Source organism: Diadema antillarum, unplaced genomic scaffold (assembly GCF_040938485.1).
Source record: "Diadema antillarum isolate AM-2024a unplaced genomic scaffold, OU_Dant_1.0 seq00001262_RagTag, whole genome shotgun sequence".
NCBI lineage: Eukaryota > Metazoa > Echinodermata > Echinoidea > Diadematoida > Diadematidae > Diadema > Diadema antillarum.
In genome coordinates, this window is record NW_027272044.1 from 149,971 (window position 1) to 177,015 (window position 27,045).

At 37.3% G+C, this 27,045-nt stretch overlaps 1 protein-coding gene across 1 annotated transcript; it reads right to left on the reverse strand.

Moving 5' to 3' along the window:
* Positions 1-347: 347 nt before the first annotated feature.
* LOC139745381 (synaptic vesicular amine transporter-like) lies at positions 348-19,111 on the reverse strand. Its single transcript, XM_071655775.1, has 16 exons — positions 18,946-19,111; positions 17,661-17,774; positions 16,547-16,748; positions 15,088-15,146; positions 13,459-13,542; positions 11,515-11,607; positions 10,479-10,568; positions 9,767-9,871; positions 8,681-8,776; positions 7,434-7,512; positions 6,627-6,678; positions 5,651-5,714; positions 5,227-5,346; positions 4,111-4,156; positions 1,169-1,256; positions 348-510 (listed from the first exon to the last, which is right to left on the reverse strand). The coding sequence occupies exons 1-16, from the start codon at positions 19,109-19,111 to the stop codon at positions 391-393; spliced, it is 1,578 nt and encodes a 525-aa protein (XP_071511876.1). The 3' UTR covers positions 348-390.
* Between the last annotated feature and the right edge of the window lie 7,934 nt (positions 19,112-27,045).

The following is a 27,045-nucleotide window of genomic DNA, read 5'->3' on the forward strand; positions in this document are numbered from 1 at the left end:
TTTAGAAATAAAACCCATAAAGCAAAATGTAGCGAAATCAATGTTTTGCACAAAATAAAGGGAATAATTCCTGTAACTTTTATTCTATTAATCGAATAGGGTTAAAAATCAACCGGGAAATGTTTGAGATAGATAATTCCAAACGCTGTCTGGTCTAGCCATGCATTCCCCTGTCCATTTTAAAGAACCACTTGGCACCTGTTTGCCAAGCAAGGGAGAATCCTGCACCTAGTGAAGGAAAGCGAAGCATTTTGGTTGTCTTTTCTCATTAATACATACTGAATATCAAGGGACAAACGAGGCTCAATCTTGAATTGACGAAGATGGTCACTCTTTCCTATCTCTCTCTTTCTACTCAGGTAGCAGCAGAAAACTTTTGCTAGTCCATCGCTAGTCCATCGATTCCACGCCGGACGAGTCCCGACGACCGTAGCGGCCGTCCATGGTTTGGTATTCCGTTTGATCGGTGGTCGAATACGACACGGGAAGCTGTTCTTGTAGCAAGATGCCCTGAGAATATTAAAGAAGGGACGATACGAGACAGTAGATGCGTTGTCGCAGACGGGGAGATTGCAAAGGCCCTAGACAATACTGATATGACGATGACAATTAAGACCGTTGACACCACATAACCGATTTTATTTTTCGTCTGAACCTCATGATTTCCCATCGTTGCTTGATTGACCCTCATGTACTACCGGATATAACTGTCATTTTGCGCTTTTCGTTTTTTTAAATTCTTTAATATACTATGCATTCACGCGTACTACCCCCCCCCCCCCCCCGCCCAAGAATTTTGCTCCTCAATAGTGTCCAAATACCAACGGGAAATTCACGTTCAGGTTGACTTCAGTAAACAGCTTAGAGTCAAAGAAACCGACAATCTCACAGATTCAAATCAAAATCAGGCAAACATGTGGGGATTTCTTTTGTAATATAATTTGACAGTTATTTATCTAATCTTGTTTTCATCTGATATTGATCACACATTCAACGTAGATGACGCAATGGTGTCATGGTCACTCATGTTCCAGTTTCTCTTGACCACATGTATTGAACAGTTTCATTAAAGCTCAGGTTATAACGTGGGGGGGGGGGCGGAACTTCATCAAATCAAATGTGAATGAGGTCACGCTATTATTCAAAGCATCACTGGCAATGTACTCACTTCGTTTTCTTCTTTGGCAGGTGGGTTCCGCAGGAAGTAGAGTAGAGGGGCGTACATGAAGTCGATTATAGCTACTATTCGAACTAACCTGCAAAAAAACAAACCAAAAAAACAAAAAAAAAACACACGAAAAGATACTTGTAAGGCTGCGATGAAGCTGTATACATATATTTCTGTTATTGCGATTCTTTAAAGGTGGATAAAGTCGCCGAATAAGGTCATTTCTTTTCGTTTTGGGGTATGATTTCCATTATAAAAACTTTCCAATGATAACCATTTTTTGTCACACTTACTTTCATTTCATAGAACCTGCCACTAAAACAAGTAAAATGAAATAAACGTGTTTAAAGCAACAATATAAACATGCACTATTTAAAACAGAAAGTTCTAAATAGTTTCCAAAGTATCAGAACATTTTGTGGAAGTGCAAATTCGGTTAGAGGTTTTCCAAAATGCTGAACTTTTGAATACGATAAAAAAGAATAGAAATTATCAATTGCTGTTTTTCAACCTAATACTTGTTTTGCAATTTTCTCGGCACTTTAACCTTATAAGTAAAACATAATGTCGATATAATGGAAGACAAATTACTACAAAAGTCACGTAGCACCACGGTAAAAGTTCATGTTATGAGTTTTAAAAATTTTGCAGTCTTAACAACCCTCGATTTCCATTCAAATCACACTTTTGAGAAGATATGCATTTCATGGGACTAACACAAACAGTAGAGATAACTAAGTTTAACTGGGTAAGGAAATGTTTTCTCTTTGCAATATCTCCAGGATGAAGGTCAATACAGGAGCAAAGACAGAGTGTTTTATAACATTTTTCTCACACTGCACACGCAAAATATCAACTGTCAATGAGCTCTGAAAATATTATTGTTGGAATTGGGGATGCTTGTAAAAGAAAATTTCTGCCTTCTTATAGGTATCTAGTGATGTCCTCATGCGCAGGACAATATATCAAATAACATCTGAAAAACAAGAAAGAAGTAAGGACATATGAAGAGTTTGTTTGCAAAAAACAATAAGTCTATATTTGCCAAATGGAGATATTTGCGATTAAAGGTCAAGAAAAATAAAGAGAATAAAAAGAAAATGTTTGCTTCTTTTGACCATAACTTTAAAAATATACTTTTTTATATAGTGACCAATATATCATTCAAAAGGTGTTATTTTGTACTTTATGACAGATATCGTACTTCAAAATCTTCAAAAATGGACTTATCGGTTTTTGCAAACAAACCCTTCATATTCACTTCATAATGCTATTAATGTACAATACCTCAATTTAATGCAACGATTATGCAACGATGTGTTTGTAAAATGAGCTAAAGCTTCAGGCAAAGAATCAATCATCGTCTGTTTGAGTTAAGGATATAATAATGCTTATACATGTTTAGCTAAAATTGTAGAATTTTGTGTTTATATTTTTGTTTCAAGTTAAAAATGGTTTATTGTAGAGTTGTAAAGATGGATTTTGATTATTAATCGGTGGTTGTGAGGGTGTGTGAGGCACAGAGTCAAATAAAAAATTAAGGTGGTGAAGATGTAATGAAATGATTATGGCAATGATGCTAAGGCTTATTTATTATGTGTTCGTATTATTTCATCATCTTTTTTTAATGATAATTATTGTATTAATATTGTGGAAGATAATTATACCACTGTTGTTATTGTATCGCAGTAATATTATTGATATTTGACTGATTGGTTAATTTTGACAGTTTGAGTGTGATATGGTATATATGTGACCCTGCACCTCAAAACAAACAAAAAGTCGCCAGACATGAATTTTTAGTTAAGACCTTATTCTGAAAGAGCAGACTTTAAGCTTTAAAATGATGTATAACTCAAATCAAGTGGACTCTCCTAACCTATCTAAATATTGGAAAGAAAGCACAAACTCAGGAAAAGTGTGAACTGAGAAAAGAGGCTCTGAAGTACAGTGTCTATACAAGCGCTTAATCTTTACCAAACCGTGCTGGCTGTGCGATGAATGGGACAAAAAACAGGAAGTAAACCACCAGAGTAACAACAATGAAGGGATTATCAGATTAAATTGAAATTAGGCATGCCTAATTAGCACATTCTGTCCATAATTAACGCCAACTTTCAAAGCAGTACACTATGCTTTCAAAAGTTATTAGAGTTGAAAGTGAAGAGTGTGGAAAAGGTTTTTCAGAAATGAAAAAGGGATTCTAAAGACACACCTAATCACACTATTCTACCAAAAATGTTCGAGATAAACTGCTAAAAAACACACTTTCCTGCCCGTTTTATGATACCAAATTTTAGCATAATGTAAAAGAAGACCCGTTCTTTCAGGAAATATGAAAAAGTCAAGTTCGGCTAGGTTGACTCATTTCACTTATTTTCAGTCCTCACGCAAAATCAGTGTGTGCGACTTTATGTTCGTTTTGAGGTGCACGGTCACATATGTATTTTGTGTAGAGGTAATGAAAACTTCAGTAGTTTTTTTTTTCTTTTGTAGCCCATGTACGTGTTTTAACCTGCCATTCGTTTTGAATGAGACGGTGGACCTGTTTTGTTTGTTTGTTTGCTTGTTTGTTTTTTGTTTGGTATCTATGTCATTCTAACACTGCCTTCAACTTGAATAAAGTCATGATTAAATAACTTTAAGACTTTCTACCCAAACGGGTCATGGAGGCAAAAAAAAAAAGGCAATAACCCATAACCCCTCCCTTTTGAATTTGCTTGCAAATATCAGAGGCATGTTAGTCGTGTTAATGTGAGGGATTGAATAGATGTGACAAATTAATTACATAACGTCAATAACCAACAGCATGCTTAGCCATGGCATTTTTGCCACAGAGGAGTTACTCAATTTTGTCGCGATAAAAGAAAATGGGACTCTAGAGAAAGTGCCACATATTTTATACAGTGATTACGAACCAGACAACATTTATTTTTACTTACCATGGAAATCCGATGGCCTCAACAATAGCCCCACTAAGTGAAGGCCCTATAATGAAAACAGATTGATGGAACTCATAATGAAGGAAATTTACAATGGTTGGCTGCGCAATCATTTCCTGAACTGTCATATCTTCCATCATTTCTGAGCAGATATTACTAAATACATTCAGATCACTCCTCAAGGATCCGATTAAGAATGATAAAAGATACAACTATAAGAATAGTCCTTCACTTTGTCTCCCTCTACTAATTAAGTTTGTTAAGATCGCAACTGCTGATCTGTAAATTAACAAACGTGTCGGAAAAAGGAACCAGTGGGACTCCAACCTGTCATCTACTGCTTTCTGGGCTGCGACACTACCACCAGGATGTCCCTGGTTGCCGGCAGTGACACGATGAACATGGAAAAAATACCCGGAAAGCCAGGAAAGCAGTAGATGAAAGCAGTAAATGACAGGTTCGAGTCCCACTGGCTCCTTTTTCCGACATGTTTGTTAATTTACAGATCAGCAGTTGCGATCTTAACAAATTAAATTTGTAGAGAGAGACAACGTTGAGAAACTCGCATCTGAACCTTCACCCCTCTGAATGTTTTTCTTTCATTTAAGAATAGTCCTCCTCGTCAAGATATTCACATCTTCTCTCAGCGGAGTAGCAACAACGAAGGTACCGCTTATGTGCAGCAGGGTAATTCTGTGTCTTCACGCGATCCCATTTCGTTTCTTTTTCAACTTGTAACATACACAAAAAATTGATTTTACATAATCACATCCCTATACCCTTAAAAAATATGCGCTCCACCTTTGTAATACGGGTGCTGTTCGCTATTCCGAAGGTTCGTTATTCCGAAGGGTCGTTAATCCGAAACACGCAAATTCCCTATAGAGGTTCGTTAATCCAAAAATGAAAAAGGGTTCGTTAATCCGAAAATTTGTGGCGTTATTCCGAAGGTTCCTTATTCCGAAGATTGGTTAATCCGTAAATGAAATTCGGAACAATGAACCTTCGGAATAACGAATCTTAGGAATAAAGAGCCTTCGGAATAACGAACCTTCGGATAACGAGCTGTAACCAAAATACACTGCACTTTTCCAACAATTTGCTTATACGGCTTACCAACAGCAAATCCGAGGCAAAACGCCACGTCTGCTATCGCGTACACACTGCCATACACCGACACGTGTCGTATGTCTACGAGGTGTCCCATGATTGGCATCATGGAGGCATCCACCATACCTACGAAGAAACAAGTAAAAGCAGTCGAAGAGGTTAGAGAAAGACGAAAAAGTCGCAACAGCTCTGTTTAAAAGTCTTCTTATTGATTTCACCACTTTTCGGATCGTAATGTGTACCGTGTGTCTAACACACATGGACTATTAGACTATAAATCTGGTAATCATTTAGCTGCCTGTACCATATCGTGATTATGTTTCTATTTGTCACGAGAACCAGAATCTCTGAAAATGTTTATATTGTGTTCGTATTCAACGACTCGTTTCCACCGAGTTTGATGTTATACACAGTTGTAAAAGATACTTACCAACTCCAAAGCCGACAAAGAAATTTGGTCCGATTAGATGTGGCACTCGTTGCGACAGAGGAATCTGCGATTCCCAAATATAAAGAACAAAGCGCGATAACAATATACGATATGTCTTACAATTATCAAAATAGAATTGAAAATCATCGAAGTGGGTGAAACGTTTCTACTGCCATCAGTAACTGCTGTGTTGGAAATGTGTGTATATAATTATACAGAATTTTATCATGAGCTCGTAAAACAAAACTCCATGCGTTTATCATTTTCATAACGCTGCTGGTTTGGAGTCTGTTTGTTTCCACAGTTCTGTTTGTTTTATGGACTTGAATAAATGGCTGTTGAATAACAGCAATGTGACTGTAGAGTAAGACGCGCTTCAAACGTTTTAAACTCACGACATACAGGAGACACAATACGACACGTCACATTGTATTGTCATCTTCGAAGCCAATGCGTTATCTACTGGAGATGTTTAACCATTGATTGCTAATGGCGAGTCTGTTTGTTTCCACAGTTCTGTTTGTTTTATGGACTTGAATGAATGGCTGTTGAATAACAGCAATATGACTGTAGAGTAAGACGCGCTTCAAACGTTTTAAGCTGACGACATACAGGAATCACAATACGACACGTCACATATTGTCATCTTCGAAGCCAATGCGTTATCTACTGGAGATGTTTAACCATTGATTGCTATATAATGACGAGTCTGTTTGTTTCCACAGTTCTGTTTGTTTTATGGATTTGAATAAAAGGCTGTTGAATGAAAACAATATGACTTCAGAGTGAGACACGTTTCAAACGTTGTAAGTTAACGACATACAGGAAACACAATACAACACGCCACATTATTATCATCTTCGAAGCCAATGCGTTATCTACTGGAGATGTTTAACCATTGATTGCTAATGACAGGATGTACGAATAGATATTCAATGAGCGGAAAACTTATAAAACAAACCAAAGATTTTCGTACCAGCATCATTGCGACACCTCCAATAATCATTCCGATTAGAGAGCATAACCACCTGCATAGAGTAAACAAAATAATGATTTAAGAGTTTCAAATGTGTATCTCTTGTACAGTCTGCAGAGCTGTTAGATCGAATACGTTTTCACACTTACAACAGCACTTACATACAGATATTCTCTTTGAACAATTATGTACGACTTGTTCTGCCTTTTATATTACGTCCTGAAGGACTTACAAGTAAATCAAACAGATGATTTAAAAAAAAGACTACTCAGTACGCGTAAGATGTTTCCAACATTTAAAAAAATATATCATTAGGGAGTATAAAACCATAAACATAAGATGAAAATATCGGTGCACGAGTGATTTCTTGATTGGAGAACTGGCAAATGCAAGACTTATTGGTATATGATTTTTTGAATAATCAAACACTGGTCGGATATTTTTCTAGAAGAGCTCGTTTATGGTGGTGATAGTAGTACAACGAGAAGACGTAGTAATATGAAGTGTAAAGCATCTTGTTTTTGATGGTGGAAGTAGAAATAGAAATTACTGGTATAGTCGAAAACGTGCTAGTGATTAGTTGCAGCAACAGTAGCAACAGAGGAAGTGAAATAGATCTGCTGGTCTATATAATAAGTGTGATTGTAGTGCTTACATAGATCATTCAAGGTGTTTAGAAGCGTATCTTGGGTGTGACAATAGACAATTTCTTCAATCCAGATTTCATAGTTAAAAAAAGGAAATTACACTCAGAACATTTGTATTTATTGTATTAGTTATCATGTTTAAAACTTATCCGTTACTAACCTCCCTAGTCTGTGTCCAAATGGCCCAAAGATGTTGGTGCTGATGAGATAGGAAACGCTTGCTGGGAGAAATATGGCTCCTGCGGGGAAACAAAGAGGGAAAGAAATTACTTATCATGACCATAAATTATGTAAAAGCAATATTCATCTTCATTATCATATTATTACGGGTAATTGGTGGTACTTGTGTTTCGAAATAATTAATCAATTCACCCTTTAATCCTCTGCGTGCCACTTTAATTACTATACCTGTCTATATAATGGTTATGTGTGAAGTTTGTGCACATTTTACTCAATGGCACAGACAGAGTTAAAGGGGCATTCCAGACGATTTTCATAATTTCACATCATGTATATGCATGCCTTCTTTTTTTGTTCTGCTTCCTTGAGCCCCAGCTCATGCATTCTTATGGTGGGGCTGCCATGTCATCATCCTTGTTCATTGCAATTTGTTGTAAATTTTGAAAACATGCTTATTCCTGATCCGAATCACTATAAATTCTGAAACTCTGTACTCAGTATAACTGATTTATAGTTGTTCAAATGCAAAAGTCTGAAAGTCATTCGGAGGTCTCCTTTAAGTGCCAGGGACTTTGGACAGTGTGTAAAACAGTATGGAGTTTTCTGTGCCAAGAAGCACTCAAAGCATACAAATTGTTAGGGGAAAAGCCGGAGAAAGTCATGGCATGATGATGACAAAATGTTTAGATAACGACGGGGTTTTGGGGGGTTTTGGGGTTTTTTTTTAAATTAGAGACAACTAATCTTGATATATCGTGTATTACACAAAGATGATAATGAGTTCTATCGTATTCGGATTCACTGTTAAGTGCCGTTACTTAAATCTTTTCTTGACACTTTTTTTTTTTTAAAGTAACCTTACTTCCCTCAGTCCTATATGGGCACAACTCTGGTTCTTCAGTAATCTCCCGGCAAGCAAAAATTTCCACAACATTTCAAAGGTCCTCACGTTTTGGAGGGCAGTATAGAAGATCTTTTATGCACTCCATTCCCTGGCAGTCTAGTCTGAGTAGATTTTCACTGTTGATTGTTAAGATAGTTGTTTTTGCCCCTTTTCCACTTGGGAAACAAGATAATGCTTCTTGTTACCAAACCAAAATGACAACTTGATTAGGGGTATGCCTTTATCAGAACACCCTTGTGAAATTTAATGAAGATCGGACGGGCATGTTTTTGTGGCACATATTATATTCAGTGTGGGTTGGTCGTCGTAGAGGGAGAACTTACCGAGCTGCCATTTCTCTGCCTCCATTTTATCCAGCATGTAGAGCGGTAGGGAGGGCTCTAGGAGGGCGATGCCCATGTTACCAAACGTGATGGCTCCTGGGGTATGAAACAGAGACCACGAAGAACCAAGAAAAGAGGAAGAAGAGGGGGAAGGAGGAGGAGGGGAGGGGAGGGGACGAAAAACAAGAAGAAGAGGAAGAGGAGGAGGAGGAAGAAGAAGAAAGCATTGGAATAGAATGTCAGCATGCGTCATTCACCCGAAAAATTGTGCATTTACTTAGCATCATGTCTTTTTTTTATTATTATTGATTGATGATAACTTGCAATATTATCATATCAACTTTTGTCTTGGTGCTCCGTTCTTCGTTCTTCTGCTTTACATCAAATCAGAAAAAAAAAATTAAAAGAATCAGTACACTTCTACCGCGGAAGACCTTCGCTGCTTCAAACTTGAGAATATTAAAAATAAGAATAGCCTTAAACACAAAACTAAAGGATATATAAAAGACTCTTTGCCTTGACAAGTTTTGTGAAAAGAGATCATTCAGGGGTATGGTTTCTGCTATCAAACCATCCATGTACAAGTTTTATGAAAAGAGATCATTCAGGGGTATGGTTTCTGCTATCAAACAATCCATGTAATCTTGATGAAGCTGGCAGCCTCTAGTCAGCAGCAAAGGTTTATGGTAAACGAGGTTTTTCTGTGATAGATACTTTTAAACAAACCCATGCTTACATTTGCAACATTCTTTTATGCCCTATGATATGCAAATAAAATAATATCTTTTTTTGTTTCGAAAGAAACATTTGTGAAGTTTATATGCCATTCCTACCAAAGAAAGATAAACAGTTATCCTATTCATAAATTTGCCCATGACGTTGAATGTGTGCAAGGAAACGATTAAGAATGATATGCCAGTTTCAGATGACATTAAATGTAATCAAATGACTTCAACACACTTATGATTGATTCTTCGCCAGTGTGTAATGGCAGACGGGTCTATTATGCTTCAACTAGTGCACTCAGTAGATATCGCTACCATAATGTCACAGATTCATGTCAGCTCTGACATCCATCACGCCTACCTGCGGCAATAAGCACGTAGGGGTCCTTCAGGAGTTTGAAGAACGAGGTACCTTCCATGTGATCCTCGTTGGTGTAGGCAGGATTGAGGGCCAAAAGCTGTAGTACTGATGGTAACCAAAGTTTACGAAAGAGCCATTAGAAACCATCGTGTACAAGATACAAATCACTCAATTAGAAATTTTGTGTGATCTCATTCAAAGGTCTGATAACATGAGGCTTTGAGCTATATACATGTGCGCCACTTTTATAATCATTAAATAAGTAACATTGCGATGATTGCTATTTAAGGCTGTGTTGAAATTTTTTTCAAGCTGCGATTACAAATCACTCCTTACTCGTGTGAAATAATTCGAGTTCTTAGAAACTTCTTGATTTCTTTTCAATTAACAATCAATTTTATGGTTAATGTAATTCGTTTTGGGTGTTTTAATTGTGAAAATGAATTTGTATCCCTGGACGTGTCCTTGAATATCTTAATAACAATAATGATAGAAACAAGAGAGAGATTCATAAGGCGCAATGGATCCCTTAATGCTGATGCTGACAAATCATACTCAAGTGGCGTATTGTCTAAAAAGACTACTATGGAGTCTTTCCGTTTATCCCCGCAAATTATTTTGAAAAGGTAGGATTTGAAGTGCACGTCCTTTACACACACACCCTTAAATACAAACTCACACACCTACAATATCTCAAACATATTACACTTACATCCGTCAAATAAAGCAAGAATGGCCAGCACCAAGAAAGGAGACGATTTGCCCACAAACTCGTACATGACTCCTCCAAAAGGTGGTCCAACTGCGGCAAAATAATAATAGATAATAATGCGGTCAATCACGTGACTTATTAATATCTACAGCACATGAATCACGCCTTTTTCCTTCACAATAACAAATTGTGATGTCATCACGAAACAGCCAATCATCATTCAGAATTCTACATACTGCAACGCAGCTTAATGCAAGATACGGGTGGGGAGATACTTGTACTGCATATTATGGTTCATTATGCTCTTGTGTATCTCATGTTGTTTTCCCTCTTAATATTCCTGATGGTTGCTATGCGACCCGTCAGATCTCCCATAGCCCTGACGTCATTCGACCATACTTTTGCGTGGAAGTCGTATATAAAACAATGTGATTTTACCATTGCCGTTGCTATTACGCGGTTCTTAGTTAACATAAAACAACAAGAACACAGATCTGTTGCCTCACTGTCGACTGGTTTTCAAGCTAGTTATTTCCAGCTTTCAGGTGAAAGTGGACGAAGATTTACGTCGATGGTTGTCCATGGCTCAAATTACTTGTTACTCAGTCACGTCAGTGGCTACCCGAATCAAAGATAGCGATTTTTTGGGTCAAACGATACCGGTTCGATTAGATAAGAAGGAACACGGTGTGGAAGACATGACCTAGACGCATGTATACGCTGGTAGTCCCCCCCCCCCCCCTTGCTCCTGTGTGTAATAAAGAAACGTGTATCGATTTCGAATGCCTCAATCTCGATATACTAGCCAAAACAAATATGACACGAACAGTCATACCGCAGTGTCTTACTGTACAAAAATTCTCTCTCTTTATCATGCACAGAAAATAATTTCGTGATGTTTGTTAAAATATTCAAGGGCACATGCAATTCACTGTGAATATCTGCACTATATGTTATCCTTCTTTCGGGTAAACACATTTGCACAGAATTTCCTTTGGAGTGACAGGACTGTGAGAAAAGAGCTTAATTGTCGTACTCAAGACTCCGAGAGCGAGGCCAGCTAGGGCGAATCCCATGGCGGCTCCTCTTTCGGCGTCGTCGGGGAACCTCTGGGCTAGCATGCCCATACCTATACCAGGCAGAGGAATGAAAGAAGATCACAGTGTTAAAAACAGATTAAAATGGTCGTGATACTTCCAATGAGGATCGTGATACTATTGCTTTTGCTCCTATCCTTTCTGGTGATGGTATTGACCATCTTTTTTTTTTTCAAATGATGGTGACGATGACAATTACGATAATCATACGAGTAATTGGAACATGGGAAGAAAGCCCTCAACAACAACTACTTATACAGCCTGCATGATTTGTCCGGGTGCACGAAACCCGCGAATCACACAGCCCATGAGTTAAATTAAAGGACAAGTTCACCTTCATAAACATAAGGATTGAGAGAATGCAACAATAATAGTAGAACACATCAGTGAAAGTTTGAGGAAAATTGGACAATCGATGCAAAAGTTATGAATTTTTAAAATTTTTGTGTTGGAACCGCTGGATGAGGAGACTACTACAGCTTGTGAGTAATAAAAGAGCACTTGACTTGCCTCTTTCTAAAGGCGGGAGGAATAATATTACCCATAACATTTGTCGGTAACGAGTCAGGGGAATGTGTACTTTTGTCAAAAGATGGAATTTAGTGAAATTCTCTTTATATTTTCCTTATATTGTTGTACGCATGTGACATCTAAGTTATACATACACTGCAATAGTCTTCTCATCCAGCGGTTACTGCACAAAAACTTCAAAAATTCATAACTTTTGAACGGATTGTCTGATTTTCCTCAAACTTTCATTGATATGTTCTACTAATATTGCTACATTCTCTCAATCCTTATGTTTATGAAGGTGAACTTGTCCTTTAAACAAATAAGGCCCACGAGACACATTAAGCCCCATGTTGTAATGTCGAACTCATGGGCTGTATGATTCGTGGCTGTCGGTCTCGTGGGATGACCCCGATTTTTCCTGCCTTGTGTGAAACACACGACAGCTCAATACATTTTGCAGATTATCAACAATCTGATTTTATTGTGTAATACCTTTGGTAACTGAGGAAATCAATTTCATAGAATATAAGCAGAGTGACATAATAAATTTCAATGAAGGATAAAAATCAAATATAATTTTCTCAACCTTCGGTCCAAATTTGCCTGTGACCGCAGTTAGTCAAATCACTATTATGAGTTAAATTCCGTTCAGTTCAATTCCATTCAAATCAGATTTTTGTCAATTTTTGACAAAAATATAACATAAATGTCACTTTTTGTGACAGTTTATAAACAAGACGATATGTATTAAACACAGTTAACAACACTAATGAAACCTGAGAGTAACAATACGTTGTAGTGATAAGTGAAGTTATTAACGCGATGTAAACAATATGCATGCATTGTGCGAAAAGATGGAGGAACCTACTGAAAAGACAATGCTAGTAGAGAATGGGTTCCTCTTTTTGAAAAATAAAGATTAAAAAAAAAAGGTTTGGAAGCCCATATCGCCTAATAAAGAACATGGAGCAAAAAACAGGTGTTGTTGTTGTTGTTGTTGAAGCGTCAGAGAGAGTAAGCCTAGAGAGGACTGCAGGTCAGCAGAACGAGGAGATTAGTCTTGGTCAAGACCTCATGATTTTGTCTATACTCAACACGACAAAAACAAAAGAGTTATAACGTGCGTACATAGGAGAAAGTAACATCTATGAGCACAACAAACATGACCGTCATAAACAAAGCCACAGTCACCGAGAAGGAAATTGAGAATGGAATGAAACATTACATGAAAAAAAAAAATCACCAAAAGCACTGATAAATTGAGATTCCGGACTGTTACATTAACATTTTGTCAAAAGAGTGAACATATCGAATTGGCTTGCTAAACTCATGGTCGTCATTTTCTGTAAGGTAAGAGAGACAATTCATACCTGCTACGGAAGAACACGAGGATCCTATTCCTTGAATCATTCTTGCCACTAGCAGAAGACAAAAGTTCTGCCCAAATGCAAAAACTAGAAAGGAACAGAAGTATTGATTCTTATTGACAGCAATAATTATGCGTGTATGCATTCATGAAACAAATATGATAGTATAGTACAATGATGATAGAATATAATATAATGTAATATAATATAATATAATATGATGATATAACATAATATAATATAATATAATATAATATAATATAATATAATATAATATAATATAATATGATGATATAATATAATATAATATAATATAATATGTGACCGTGCACCTCAAAACGAACATAAAGTCGCACACACTGATTTTGCGTGAGGACTGAAAATAAGTGAAATGGGTCAACCTAGCCGAACTTGACTTTTTCATATTTTCTGAAAGAGCGGGTCTTCTTTTACATTATGCTAAAATTTGGTATCATAAAACGGGCAGGTAAGTGTGTTTTTTTAGCAGTTTATCTCGAACATTTTTGGTAGAATAGTGTAATTATGTGTGTCTTTAGAATCTCTTTTTCATTTCTGAAAAACCTTGTCCACACTCTTCACTTTCAACTCTAATAACTTTTGAAAGGATAGTGCTACTGTTTTGAAAGTTGGCATTAATTATGGACAGAATGTGTTAATGAGGCTTGCTTAATTTCATTTTAATCTAATAATCCCTTCATTGTCATTACTCTGGTGGTTTACTTCCTGTTTTTTGTCCCATTCATCGCACAGCCAGCACGGTTTTGTAAAGATTAAGCGCTTGAAGAGACACTGTACTTTAGAGCCTCTTTTCTCAGTTCACACTTTTCCTGAGTTTGTGCTTTCTTTCCAATATTTAGATAGGTTAGGAGAGTCCATTTGATTTGAGTTATACATCATTTTAAAGCTTAAAGTCTGCTCTTTCAGAATATGGTCTTAACTAAAAATTCATATCTGGCGACTTTTTGTTTGTTTTGAGGTGCACAGTCACATATTATAATATAATGAATCAGATATATTATATTATATTATATACACATGTATATATCACAAGTCACTATAAGAGATGGCAAAAAATTCAAATCATTACAAGATTGTGTACCATATTACTACAAATAAGAGAGGCTTTGCATTTATCACACAATGGCATAAAAAGTATTTTGTTGAAGTCCTAATATGATTCAGATCACACGTATAATAGACCCTTACCGCGATTCCCATTATAAAAGTTTAATGACTTTCATCTGGTCCCAAAATAGAGGAATAGAAAGAGATGAACACTTCTCATAAACAACTACTCCCAAAAGTCTAGCATAAATATATTGATATTCGGTATTACGCGAACTTCAGTGCCTTGAGGGCAAGCTGACACACATGTTGATTAATCAAGTTTGATTTTATGTATATGGCTTTCCTGACGTCATCAGTCTTTAGAGAGAGAGACTAATGACACATAATAACAATGACACCAACGCTCAGTAGGCCCAGTAAGTCTTCTTTGAAACCCATCACTGTAAGCATGCAGTTACTGGTTACATAATTGTCACATACACAGCGATTTTGTTTAAATAGAATGAGAAATGTAGAAGAATAAGTCATCGCTGTGAAAATTACCTAAAGTTGAGGCGAACATTATTACAAATCCGGTGAACATTGGTATGGAATATCCTATCCTGCAAGGAGTAAAGAAAAAAAGTAACAGCGAAAGAAAAGAAGTAACATTGGCACTTAAGCGTAAATGATTTTGACCTGTTAAGATGGTTTGAATTCGCGACATCTTTTCCACACATGGCTGAGTATTACTTCTTTTTTCTGTACAAGATATGGCCGCAACGAAAGGAAAGTGACGATGTAGCATACATCATACTAAAAAGAAAACAAAACAAATCAATCAAATTAATCCGAATTAAACTATTTAAGTAATGTTACATGGACGTGTATAACACTACACTTAACACTTAACCCTTACGGTTTTGTTATGTGTTGAAATCTACATTTATATATTCCCTATAAAGCAAAGTGAACATAACTCATTGTAGTGTCCTTGCCTTTACATGAAGAACCGTCCCAAAACCCACGTCCAGTTGAACGCTGGCTGATGTTTGCTCACATGCTTCGCACAGTTTGCTACCTTATTAGATTCCACTTGCAATGCAAACGTGGAAGTCATCTTTGATTAACGTTTACCAGCAGCACTAGAATAATAGACGTAGTGGCTCCTGTGCCTCCCGAGCACAAACAATGTCGTTGTAATATTGTATTGTCATCTATACCGCCTCCTCTTGAATGGGCAAGCTAATACTGCGAGTCCTTTGCTCCATATACTGCTATTACGTAATGATTGCCAAAAGGGGATTTAAGACCGTATTTGATATCGCTCCATATTTTCTTTGCATTTTCGGGGATACAAAACAATCAGAAAATAATAATTACCATTGGAAAGTTATTTTGTCGAAATTTGCCACAAAGGAGAATTTAACCCTTCATTTACGTGGATTCAGAGACTGCGGCATTATCAGCTGGTAGCACATATCAATGAAGCCCAAAAGTTCAGCATTTTTCAATGTTTTGTTACATTTTTGTGCCGGTTTCACTCGATAAGAAGGCTACAACTGTTTGCGATAGTACGGTAGCGGATCAATATAAAGGAAAGAAAAAAGATAATTCTATAGAATTATATTTTGAGAGAAAAACTTCATATTTCGTACTCGTTGATAACTAATGTCAAAATAATTTAAATCATTCTCATGCCTTCTGAATGAGGTAGAAAGAAAGAATGAAAAAAAAAGTGGACCGAATGCTTTCTGGGAATTTCATGAAACAATCTAAAAATATACTTCAATAATTTACTGATTCTTTGTCATTTCTCTTACAGGACGTCTATTATTCATTTCATTCTGAACATTTCTAAATATTAGATGGGGAGCCGCACACTTGTACGATGCCTAATATGACGTGTAATCATTTGTTATAAAAAGGCCTGATAATCAAAGTTCTGATAACTTAAAAGGTGATACTTGAAATTCCATATACTACAAAAAGAGAACAATAAAAGTATTCAAATCCTTCATACCTGTTCGTGAGGGGACCTATGAGGGGATTGGTTATAAGTTGGACGATTGACTTGGATGCAAACAATAGTCCGATCCGCACGCTTTCATGTCGCAAAATTTCGTCATAGTTGACCTGCTGGGACGGAACGGTCGCGTTACTGTTGGCACCGGAATAATTTAAACAAACGGATGGAATGGAGGTTAAGGGGACGTCGGTTGAAGCTGTTGATAAGACGGAAATGAAGGCACACTTTGAATTAATTCATATTTTCTCAGAAGCTTAGCTAATTCGGAATACTAATTGTTCCTGTAGATAACATGTCTATCTCAAGACTGATGAAAATGATAAAACTCATGTTGGTGTGTATCAAATGCTGAAGGATTGAATAATATTAGTATTACTAGGTCCATTACGTTTTCCACTTTACATCACAAACGAAGGACAATGGGTGCTTCGAAAATACTTCGCACTTGATACAATTCCGATTCTTCATGTTTCAGATATTACAAGTATCATCTGTTGAATTGGATTAAGAAGAATAAGTAACTACTTTGGTTGGTAAAATTGATGCACCCTTAAATTATTATTTTTTCGTTAAAACGGGTATATGTTGAGTTCCTTTTGGGCAATTATTGATAAAGTGATTGTAAATATGTGAAGTCATGTGGAAAATAAAGTACCTCAAACGAGGAAAATCGAAAAAAAAATCTGTTGAATTGATTTTGCATTCACATGCAAAGAAAATGCAGCATTACATCGTCTAATCTTTCTATAGCGTGCTTAAGTGATCATATTTTAGTAACTTGACAAACACTATATAGACATTGGACAATGATTTTCTGTTCAGTCAAGGGATCTTTGTTTTGCGACTGTAAAGCGGAAATGTAACCAATGCATTATCAACTTACAATTAATTATGATTTTGAAATGGTGGAATGGATAACGTACATGACTGTCGTTTATGCACATTGGAGTAAGTCATTCCAGATTATTCTGACTGAGAATTGAGCTTTATTGTCATTTCTTTTCTCTGATGTATTGTTTCTTCTTTTATTTCTATTTCCTTTCCACTTTCATATCTCGTTGCTGCACCATCGATTCGCAGCCATCAAACAGTTATGTTCACACCTCACCCGATATTTCCCTGGAGGGATGCTCCGTGTAAATACTGCAATTAACCGACCGGTCCCCGTGTAAATCAAGACCTGGATTCTCTTGGTGGAAGATGAAGTCTGGGATGATGGGAACTGTGTGGTGATACAAAGAGACAAGAAGGGAAGACGTTGTTTGCCGAGAAGCCACTCAATGAACATCCGGGCAGATTGGTTACCTTGGAAACATCGCCGGTAGTACGTACACAACGTGCTTCCACTAAAAGTATCACTGTACGACTAACGTTCCGACGTCAGATGCAGCAATATGCATGGCATCTTTGACAGGCCTCCATAGATAAAGGTCTTGACTTGAATACGAAAAAAAAAAGTTTCGATGAGGGCTAAAGGATTGACATTAAAACACAGTACACAACCTGAAGAGATGTTTGGTTATACCTCTTTCTAAATGTATGAACAATTTAATCTTTCCAAAAGTTTCGGAATTACTAGAAGTCGATCCAGGTACTGTAAATAATAACAACAGCGACAAACAATTCAAAAAAAAAAAATCTTTGGCTGTATTGAATGCGTAATGAATAAATCATCATCAATATCAATGACATCAAAGGCGTTGGTTGATTGTCATGGAAACATGCGGTAGCGCTTCCATCCTCAAATAATCGTTCACGATTCGCGATCTGTGTTACGTTAGTGGTCCGTTGTAATCAAGTTGATACACTTTGTGATCCTGTTAGTCATGTTTATCAAAATGTCTGCTTGTCATGCATGTCTTACAGCATTAACGCATAAAGGCATTTATCTAGTTCTTGATCACTGTTAGTGGAACAAGATGATAATCATACACAGGATTGTGCTATGTATCCACTTCTGCATTACCACCGCTCCGCCAGTGGACCTATCATTACCCAGCATTGACAGCGGCAAATCTTGTGTTTGCATCTTATAAAGTTAAAAAGAACACGGTCGATTAAAAATCTTGTTCAAATTTGATAAAATTTGATAACGATGTTTTGTTCCTACCATTCTAGTGCCTAATCCACCATCCCACCCTAATCTTGGAAAAAGACCATCCTCATGTCTGTGTCATTAATCATCATCAAACATTCTACTGAGAGATCTTCGTATTAAATGGTCATGATTTTACAGTGTCAATGCAAGTGGCAGACACACTTAATCATAGGAAATGTTTCCCCATTATGTAAATAACACAAAAATAACAATAACAATTCAAGAAATTATAATTATCTACAAATTATTTTAAGGATAGCAAACATCCGAGGTGCGTCGAACGACGAAATCGTACCTACGACGGTTGTAAGCATGTTATCTAGCAGGAGGGCGACGAACACGATGAAGAGCACCAGTTTGCGGGAAGAGCGAAGATCCCTGATGCACGCCGACAGCGAGAACTCATTCCACCAGTTCCCGAAGCCTAGCTTGACCTTCTCCAAGTGAGCTGCGGTACTCATGGTGGTAGCTAGCGCAACAAGGTGGGGGATGTCTTCCGAGGGTGATGGAGTGATTTCCTAAAGGGAAGGTAGGAAAGAAAACAATACGCTCAAAATGATATGAATGAACAGAAATGAAACGTCGCGTCGGCCTCTTGATTTTACTTCACGCATGCAGCTGTGATAATGTATATAAATGTGATATACAAATTATATACAACGAATAACGTGTGTGTGTGTGTGTGTGTGTGTGTGTGTGTGTGTGATGTGTATATATGTGTGTGTGTGCGTGTGTATGTGTGTGTATGTGTGCGTATTTGGTAGGATTTAATATTTAGGATAGATGTAGATTTGTTTTCGGTTGGGAGGGGAAGGGTTGTTCAGGGTTTTTTTCTTATGAATGATTTCATTCTAGATTTGTATCACGTATTTTTTTTTTTAATGTATTATGCCCTTGTAAGTGAGGAGTTACACAAGGGATATAGGTTTCGTACATGTCAAAACTTTCTCGTGGAGAAATTGTGAGTAGGGTTGACTTATAATCGAGTTATCTATGTTGAAGAGAGATTATTTGAAGTATAAATTGACAAATAGATTTGTTTGTGTTTTGAATTGCATTTGTACTGTTCTTTTGTTCATGTTATACCCAGAATGGGTTGATTTATGAATGATTTGAATAAAATCAATAAATATCAAGGAAAAAAATATTTGTGCATGATGTTTTTTATGTATTTCCCTCCTCGATATAAATATGATAGATAGATTTATTTAATAATATTCTTTTAGAACAGTATAAATTTATCGATCCGTTTGGAAGCACATAACAAACATCCATAATACACAAGCATGTCAGAGCATGCAATAGCAAAGAAGGAAGTGAGGAAATGATTTATCAAAGACGGATTATAGTTGGTTAATGTTATACACATCTTAAAGGTCTTTGCTCCATTAAATTTGATTCTTGCTCGTATATATTACGATGAAAATCCACAATATAGTGTTCTTGACATTGTCACGAGCAGAAAAAGAAAAAAATGTTTTCTCTATTTTTTAAATTCAATTAGAGTTAAAATAGGTTACCTTTCTGAATCATATTAGACATGCAAGTAGGAGGATGTAGGAATTTAGGAAGAGAGGATACACACACACACACACACACACACACACACACACATATATATATATATATATATATATATATATATATATATATATCATATACATATATAGTATTGCATGTATGTTTTCCAGTCAATTTGCGTGAAGCCTTACTCGCGGAACAGCGATGGGTGTAACGATTTTCCTCTACTCGCGAGATTCACCCAAAGCCGATATCAATGCATATCGCCGTGAATGACCTGTGGTTGCATACATAATTCTCGGCTGTTGACGATCTTTGGCGTATCAGCGCTCCAGAACCGAGGACCATTGTCATCAACATCATCATCGTCATCAGCATTATCCAACTGGCATCCGTCAGCTTAATTAGTCGGCATTTAACGCGACACAGACGGGATTTTATGGCGCGGGTAGTATGCCACCACCTGTTGTAGTCCCTCAGATATGACTTCCACATCTGCCGCCATACGCGACATCTTCCGAGCGGTTTGATTAAAATTCTCGCTCCTTTCTTGTTTTATTGATGTCGTGTTAATAAAAGACTGGTCGATAATTCACCCCAAACCGCCAGCGGCGAACTACATCCGCTCTCCACAAAACTCTTATTTCCACAGTGTACGTATCCTCATGAGTAGTCTGCGTTTCAGTTCCCTGGCAGAGCAAAAAATGACTCAAACCTACAAGCTTTAATCCTGTTTTAGTCAAAACAGTTACCTTGTTGGTTTTTCCCTGCAAATTCCATTCAACACAGTATTTCAATGTATTTGAAACAAACGCTGAATGGACAGAAAACGTTTGAGCAATCACTGGAAGTCATCCACCATTAAGTAAGTTGTCACTTTCAGTGTCAAACATCCATCTCCCATGGTTTGTGATGCTACGTAAAGATCATGAATCATGCAGCCTAATCAGCACGAAAATGAAACAATCAAGTCTTCTTATACAGCACCCCTCCCACCGTGTAATTTAAAGATATTGTTTTGACAGTACCTAGATTTCGTATCAACTTACACTGCAAGTTGGTTTTTAAAATGTTGAGTTTCTTTGAGCTTATTGTCTCTTTGTTACGGCAATGGAAAACTGAGTCATTTCTCACCATTATCTTTCATTTCCTTTCATCCACTCATCTAAACGTGCAGAAATGTAATTTGGATTCCTTGTAACTTAAATATCGCTTTACTAAACCGTAGCGTCATCTATTCCCAATGTGCATCTTTTATTTGCCGTCACCACTTCAAGATCAACATTTTGTTTGTGTTTTAAGACAAAGACAGTCACGGCAGCGACCAGCTCGTGTAACATTTAATGATTTCTATAACTTGTGATCAGATACTGTACATGTTATACATTGTATGTATTATACGTGATTATACAGCTACTCTTATACCATAATTATCATCATAATATTCAAACATATGTGTGAGTGTGTCTCTAACCATTCACAAATCCTGTGCATCATATATCTATTTCTTTGTTTATTACGTTCTTAGGTATGACACATTTCATCATGAGGTACTAACTAAAGTTAGAAAAAACGTGTATGAAGTGTTACAGAGCATAATTATAAAAACCCTAGGGCCAAGCTTATCTGTTCAATACACAACAATGTATTTGAAACAAACGCTGAATGGACAGAAAACGTTTGAGAAATCACTGGAAGTCATCCACCATTAAGTAAGTTGTCACTTTCATCTCCCATGGTTTGTGATGCTACGCAAAGATCATGAATCATGCATCCTAATCAGCACGAAAATGAAACAATCAAGTCTTCTTAAAAGTCAATGAAGAATACTGATTAAAAGAGGATAACATCTTTTGCCGCATCCGTCATACCAAAAGGAGAGACTGTCATGTGCAACGGTCTTGAGAATCTTTATTGTGAAATACAATGACCCAAACTTATTGACACAACTTTCCTGTGTAATACATTTCGAGGCTAGTGTGTTACACCCAAACCGCCAGAACGGTCAATATAACGATGACGTAATAGACCATCGGCACTTACGGGGCTATATCTCGTTACATTTTAGGAGAAGTATCAAAACCTCATTATGTTATAAGAACAAAAATAATGATGCGTGGAAGAGTTTAATCATGCACATGATTTTTGAGAGTCCGTCATTTCATGTTCCTCTGATTCAGGGTGGCCAATCGTACAACACAGCCCGAAAGACGCAATCGGTTCTAATTATTGTATTGCGTCGCCCGCTTGCGTCATGCGCTGGGAGGTAGTGATGACTTTCCGGCGGTATATTTAGCTTCTCTAATGAGCCCATTCATCGAGGGGCTATTCTGATGCGAATCCACGCGGTCTGTTTCGGTAAGTCTTTGAAAGGCTTGCGATTAAACCCCACGTCGTTTTTTTAGGACACTAGGGAGGTACAGGTATCACCGGAACATCACCAAATGATATGCACGGCGTAGGCAGAGCTTAAAACGGAAAGAGAAAGTAACGCCTCGATTGCAGTTCGCATTAAGCAGTCTTTGATTGGTGCCATTACCCATTCAGCAGCCTTGTAATCAGAAGAAAATTCAGCGTTTTGTTACCGCTGATGACGACTAATAACAAAAGGTCTCAGCATTAGCAAAACGAGACTTAAAACAGCCTGTGTTGAGTAAATCGGGGGCCTCACGAATCGGTTAGCTTTTTCCCCCAACAGGTTCTCTACAAATTGCCAAATTCACGATCGAACGTCTTCAAATTACAGCCTCGGAGACGCACCAGATCGGTCTTTATTGACCACCATCCATCGGTCAATCCATTACACAGGGAGCCGAGCCCCCTTTTCGTTTAACCACGACTCGTGCGTTCTCCGACAAGTAAGCCCAACACTGGATGGGAACAATAAATGACAGCCAAGATAGATTATTTTGGGCCTCGTCACAACAGACATAATGTGGTATACCATGCTAATAATGCTTGAATAACAGGACACTTTGACGGCATAACATCATCTAGTACTTACATTTAGTACGACTATTGATGGTATCTATTTTTGTCGATATCGTATATCATTCCCAATTGATGATAATAACTTAACCTAACGAAATAAACAGTACAGCAGGACTATGCAGAAAAAGAAATTCACAAAATAAAGAGAAATTTTCTATCTTCAGTCAGTGCTTCTAACACCTGTCATCGCCTAACGTTGATATCTCCAGTGAGGAACAAGTATTCTACATCTCCGCTGCTGACATTTATGATAAAATCTCTTCAAACTTACCTTACTGGTGTTGGATGTGTACACTCACACATACGCACACATACGAACGCACAAGGACTGACTTAAGATTTTGAAGGCTATGATTCTATAAGGCTTCGCTCTGTTTCCTATTTCTTATTTGTTTTTCCTTTGTTTGTTTGTTGTTATTGATGTTTGCCTGTGTACCTTATTCATCGAGGCAAATAGACATCAAAAGGTAATCTAGGCGTGTCCCATTGATACATTCTTTATCTTATTCCACCTCGAATTTGTATTTTCAGACATTACTCTTTCGTCATTTTATAATCATGCATTTTCTTCTTTTAATTCTCTACTTACAAGTATAGAACAATGAAACAATCAGTAAGCGCGTGTATTTTTTTCCTCTACGCTTCAAGTGGGCATCCTATTGAAACACACAACTTTTCATTTCATTTCAAAAAGTATACAATACAATCTGACATTTGCATATACAAAGAAAAATGAGTACAATGTGACTTTTGCAAAGTGACTTTTGCACTTTTGTACTTTTGCACTTTACTTGGTGTGCCTTCTTCTTTTTGTCCCGAATTCGCATGGAGCTTTACGGCAAGGAGTAGACACCATAAAAAGCATTACTTTTGCAAAGGAAAGCTATACGTATATGCACCAACTCAGGTTATCGAGACCATTCAGATCCTTTATTCGCAGAATTAAGAACACTTAAGGTAAATGACATTAATTTTGGGCAAAATTCACTCTTTATGTTTCGCTTACATAATGGTCAGTTACCATCTTCTTTTTACTCACTAGCCATGTTCAGACGTATTTCTAGTCGGAGTAAAAATTCATGGCACGGCAATTAAAATTCAAATTCATGCATATCTTACCACGACCCTTGTGTCCACACGACGGTCGTGGGAAGAAACTCCGACCAATTTATGTGCGAGGATCGGTGTAACTTCCGGAAGCGGTAGCTCCGCGCCCGTCGACCATGCAATTGTTTTTTTACCAGTGGCATATATTTTGTCTTCTCCATTCTTGTTGATGGAAATTTCTGCATGAGTGCTAGCTTCTTCGTCGCGATCGACTAGGTTAGAATTGCACTACACGCGCACGTGTAGTCGCAAAATGTCAACATTGCGATTTGACCCAGGAAGTTTTACCTAGGTCGTAAGGTATGTAAGTTCATAGATACTCCGAGGGCTTGTCCGTACGGGCAATTTACTCCGACCGGCTAGTCGTGGTAGCGAGATACTCCTGAGAAAACTCAGGAGTATCTCGTTCGGAGGAAGAGGTCGTGGTAAGTTCCTCCGATCGGAGGAAGTTACCACGACCTTGTTCAGACGGGCACTACTCCGACCTATCCTCCGAAGTTACTCCGACCAAGATTCCTCCGACCCTTCCTCCGAAGTTACTCCGACCAAAACTGCCTCCGAATGAACGCAGCTACTATTTCAACTAAACAAGGAAATACATTCTTATCCAACAAGACAATCATTCTGATAAGTTTCACTTGCATAATCCCAAAACAGTGATGGCTCTGAAATCTGTCAGACACACCGGACCCGATGTTTGGAATTCTCTTCCTTCTGAAATTCGAAGTTTAAAGTCCATGTATTCTTTTAGGAAGGCTGTAAAAACAATGTTGTTATCTGAATATCAGTAATTCCATTGTCATTGTTCATGTATTATACACGAAATTCTTTCGTAGAAATATCGACGCAATTAATCTATTATGTAATAATGATTATGTAACCGACCATGACCTGTTTCAACTGTCCACCTGCAGGCCTACCTCGGTGAGGAAATTATTTTGTCATGTCTTCCTAATCAGTGATACAGGTGACTTTACTTTGTATAAACCTTTAGTGAAAGCAGACAAACCTCTCCTTTCCCTTTCTCCTTTCAACTATCCTATCTCTATGCAAGTCATCCCTCCCTCCTATTCTCCTTCCGATGTATATTATAATATCATGTTATGCTACGGGGGCTGCACGCAAATCAAGCTACGCTTATGCTGTAGCCCCTCTGTATTATTCATTGTTGTATGTTTTGTTGTACTTTTGCTGTACATTGTACACAGGCAATGAACAAGAAAATACTTATATATATTATTATATTTATGTTTTTAAATGAATGTGTATATGTACAATGATGATACAGAAACCAATACATCAAATCAAATCAAATCAAATCAAAAAGCATTGATATATTTTGGGTAATCTTTGTTTGTGAACAGTGAGCGGTGAGACCGGAACTGGAAATCAGATGAATCGTGAAAACATGGCTAAAATGGAAGAGAAAGGTAGTGACAATAAAATGCGTACACTGTATTTGTCATAGGCCTAAGACAATAAATTCGATTAGTAAGTGTATCTGTGTATGTTAATAATATAACTGTTGTCATAATGCATATTCTATCAGGATTTTAGGTTGCGTCTCGAAGACAATAGAACAAACATTTACACCCCCAAAAACACACACACATACATTTACATATATTCATGTACATAAATCATGTTCACTTTGCACACACAAAACCTTCCGTTCCTATGAAATGTTTGTCACTTTTCAACGAATGGCAGCCTCCCGACACGCCTCGTACGGCGCTGGAGGGACGGGACCCCGATTTGCATTACAACCATGGTCGCCTCTACTGAGTCAGAGACAGCCGCTCACGTAGACAAATTTGCTCACCTTTCTACGACTATTCAGTACATGCATAGCCTACCAATGCCATCTCCCTCCCTTATAATGCAGAGAACGGAAAAAAAGGGTGACAGCCATCTCGTCGTAAACCAGTAATTTGAGAAACTAAGAAATAGCTTTCCTCTGTTATGGTCGCACACTTTTAAAGAGAATGCATCATAACCATTACTGCCTGGTACCGAAGATACTCAAATTAATGTGGGAAAATCATTGAAGATCATAAACACTTGCTTCATATATAAGCTAATTAGCAAAAGTCTATGACGGTAATTCCTCTTTAGAAATGGACGACATTTTGAGGCTGGACCCTATCTGTTAAATGCGGACGGACTGCTTAAATGTGTTGGACTAGATTCATATAAAGATTCAGAATTGAGAGCCAAAAAAGTGGATTTTGAGTTTAGGACCCTTCAGCGGAGTTAGAGAAGAAAAACCCCATGCGAATTTTAGAAATGAAGCTCGTTTAACCGAAAAAAACAACAACAACATGAAAGTCATCGAATCTTCCGTTGAGTGTAATTCATTCGGTTCTTTTCATTTCTCTATTCTGCTTATCTATCTATTTCCGTATTCAGACAATTATCTTTTTCATTTTTGTTCTTTTGATTGTATCTTGGTTTTATGAGATATAATTTTCTAATGCGCTTGTTTATGAAATATTATCTACCGGTGTTGGACCCCATGAATTGTTTGAAGAGCTATGTTGAATGAAAAATAAACTTGAAATTGAACTTGAACTTACTTCACGACGTCGTGCAAATTGTATAATACTTTAAATGAAATACAACGCATGATCAATAGGCAACTGACAAGGCAGGGATTGAAACCTCACTTTGTAACTGTGGCAACTGCCCCCATTTCATTTATTTTTAAAGAACATAAAATGTAATCAACTGCTGTGTACAACCACGTTTTAAGTTAACCATGTAGTAAGTCAATAAG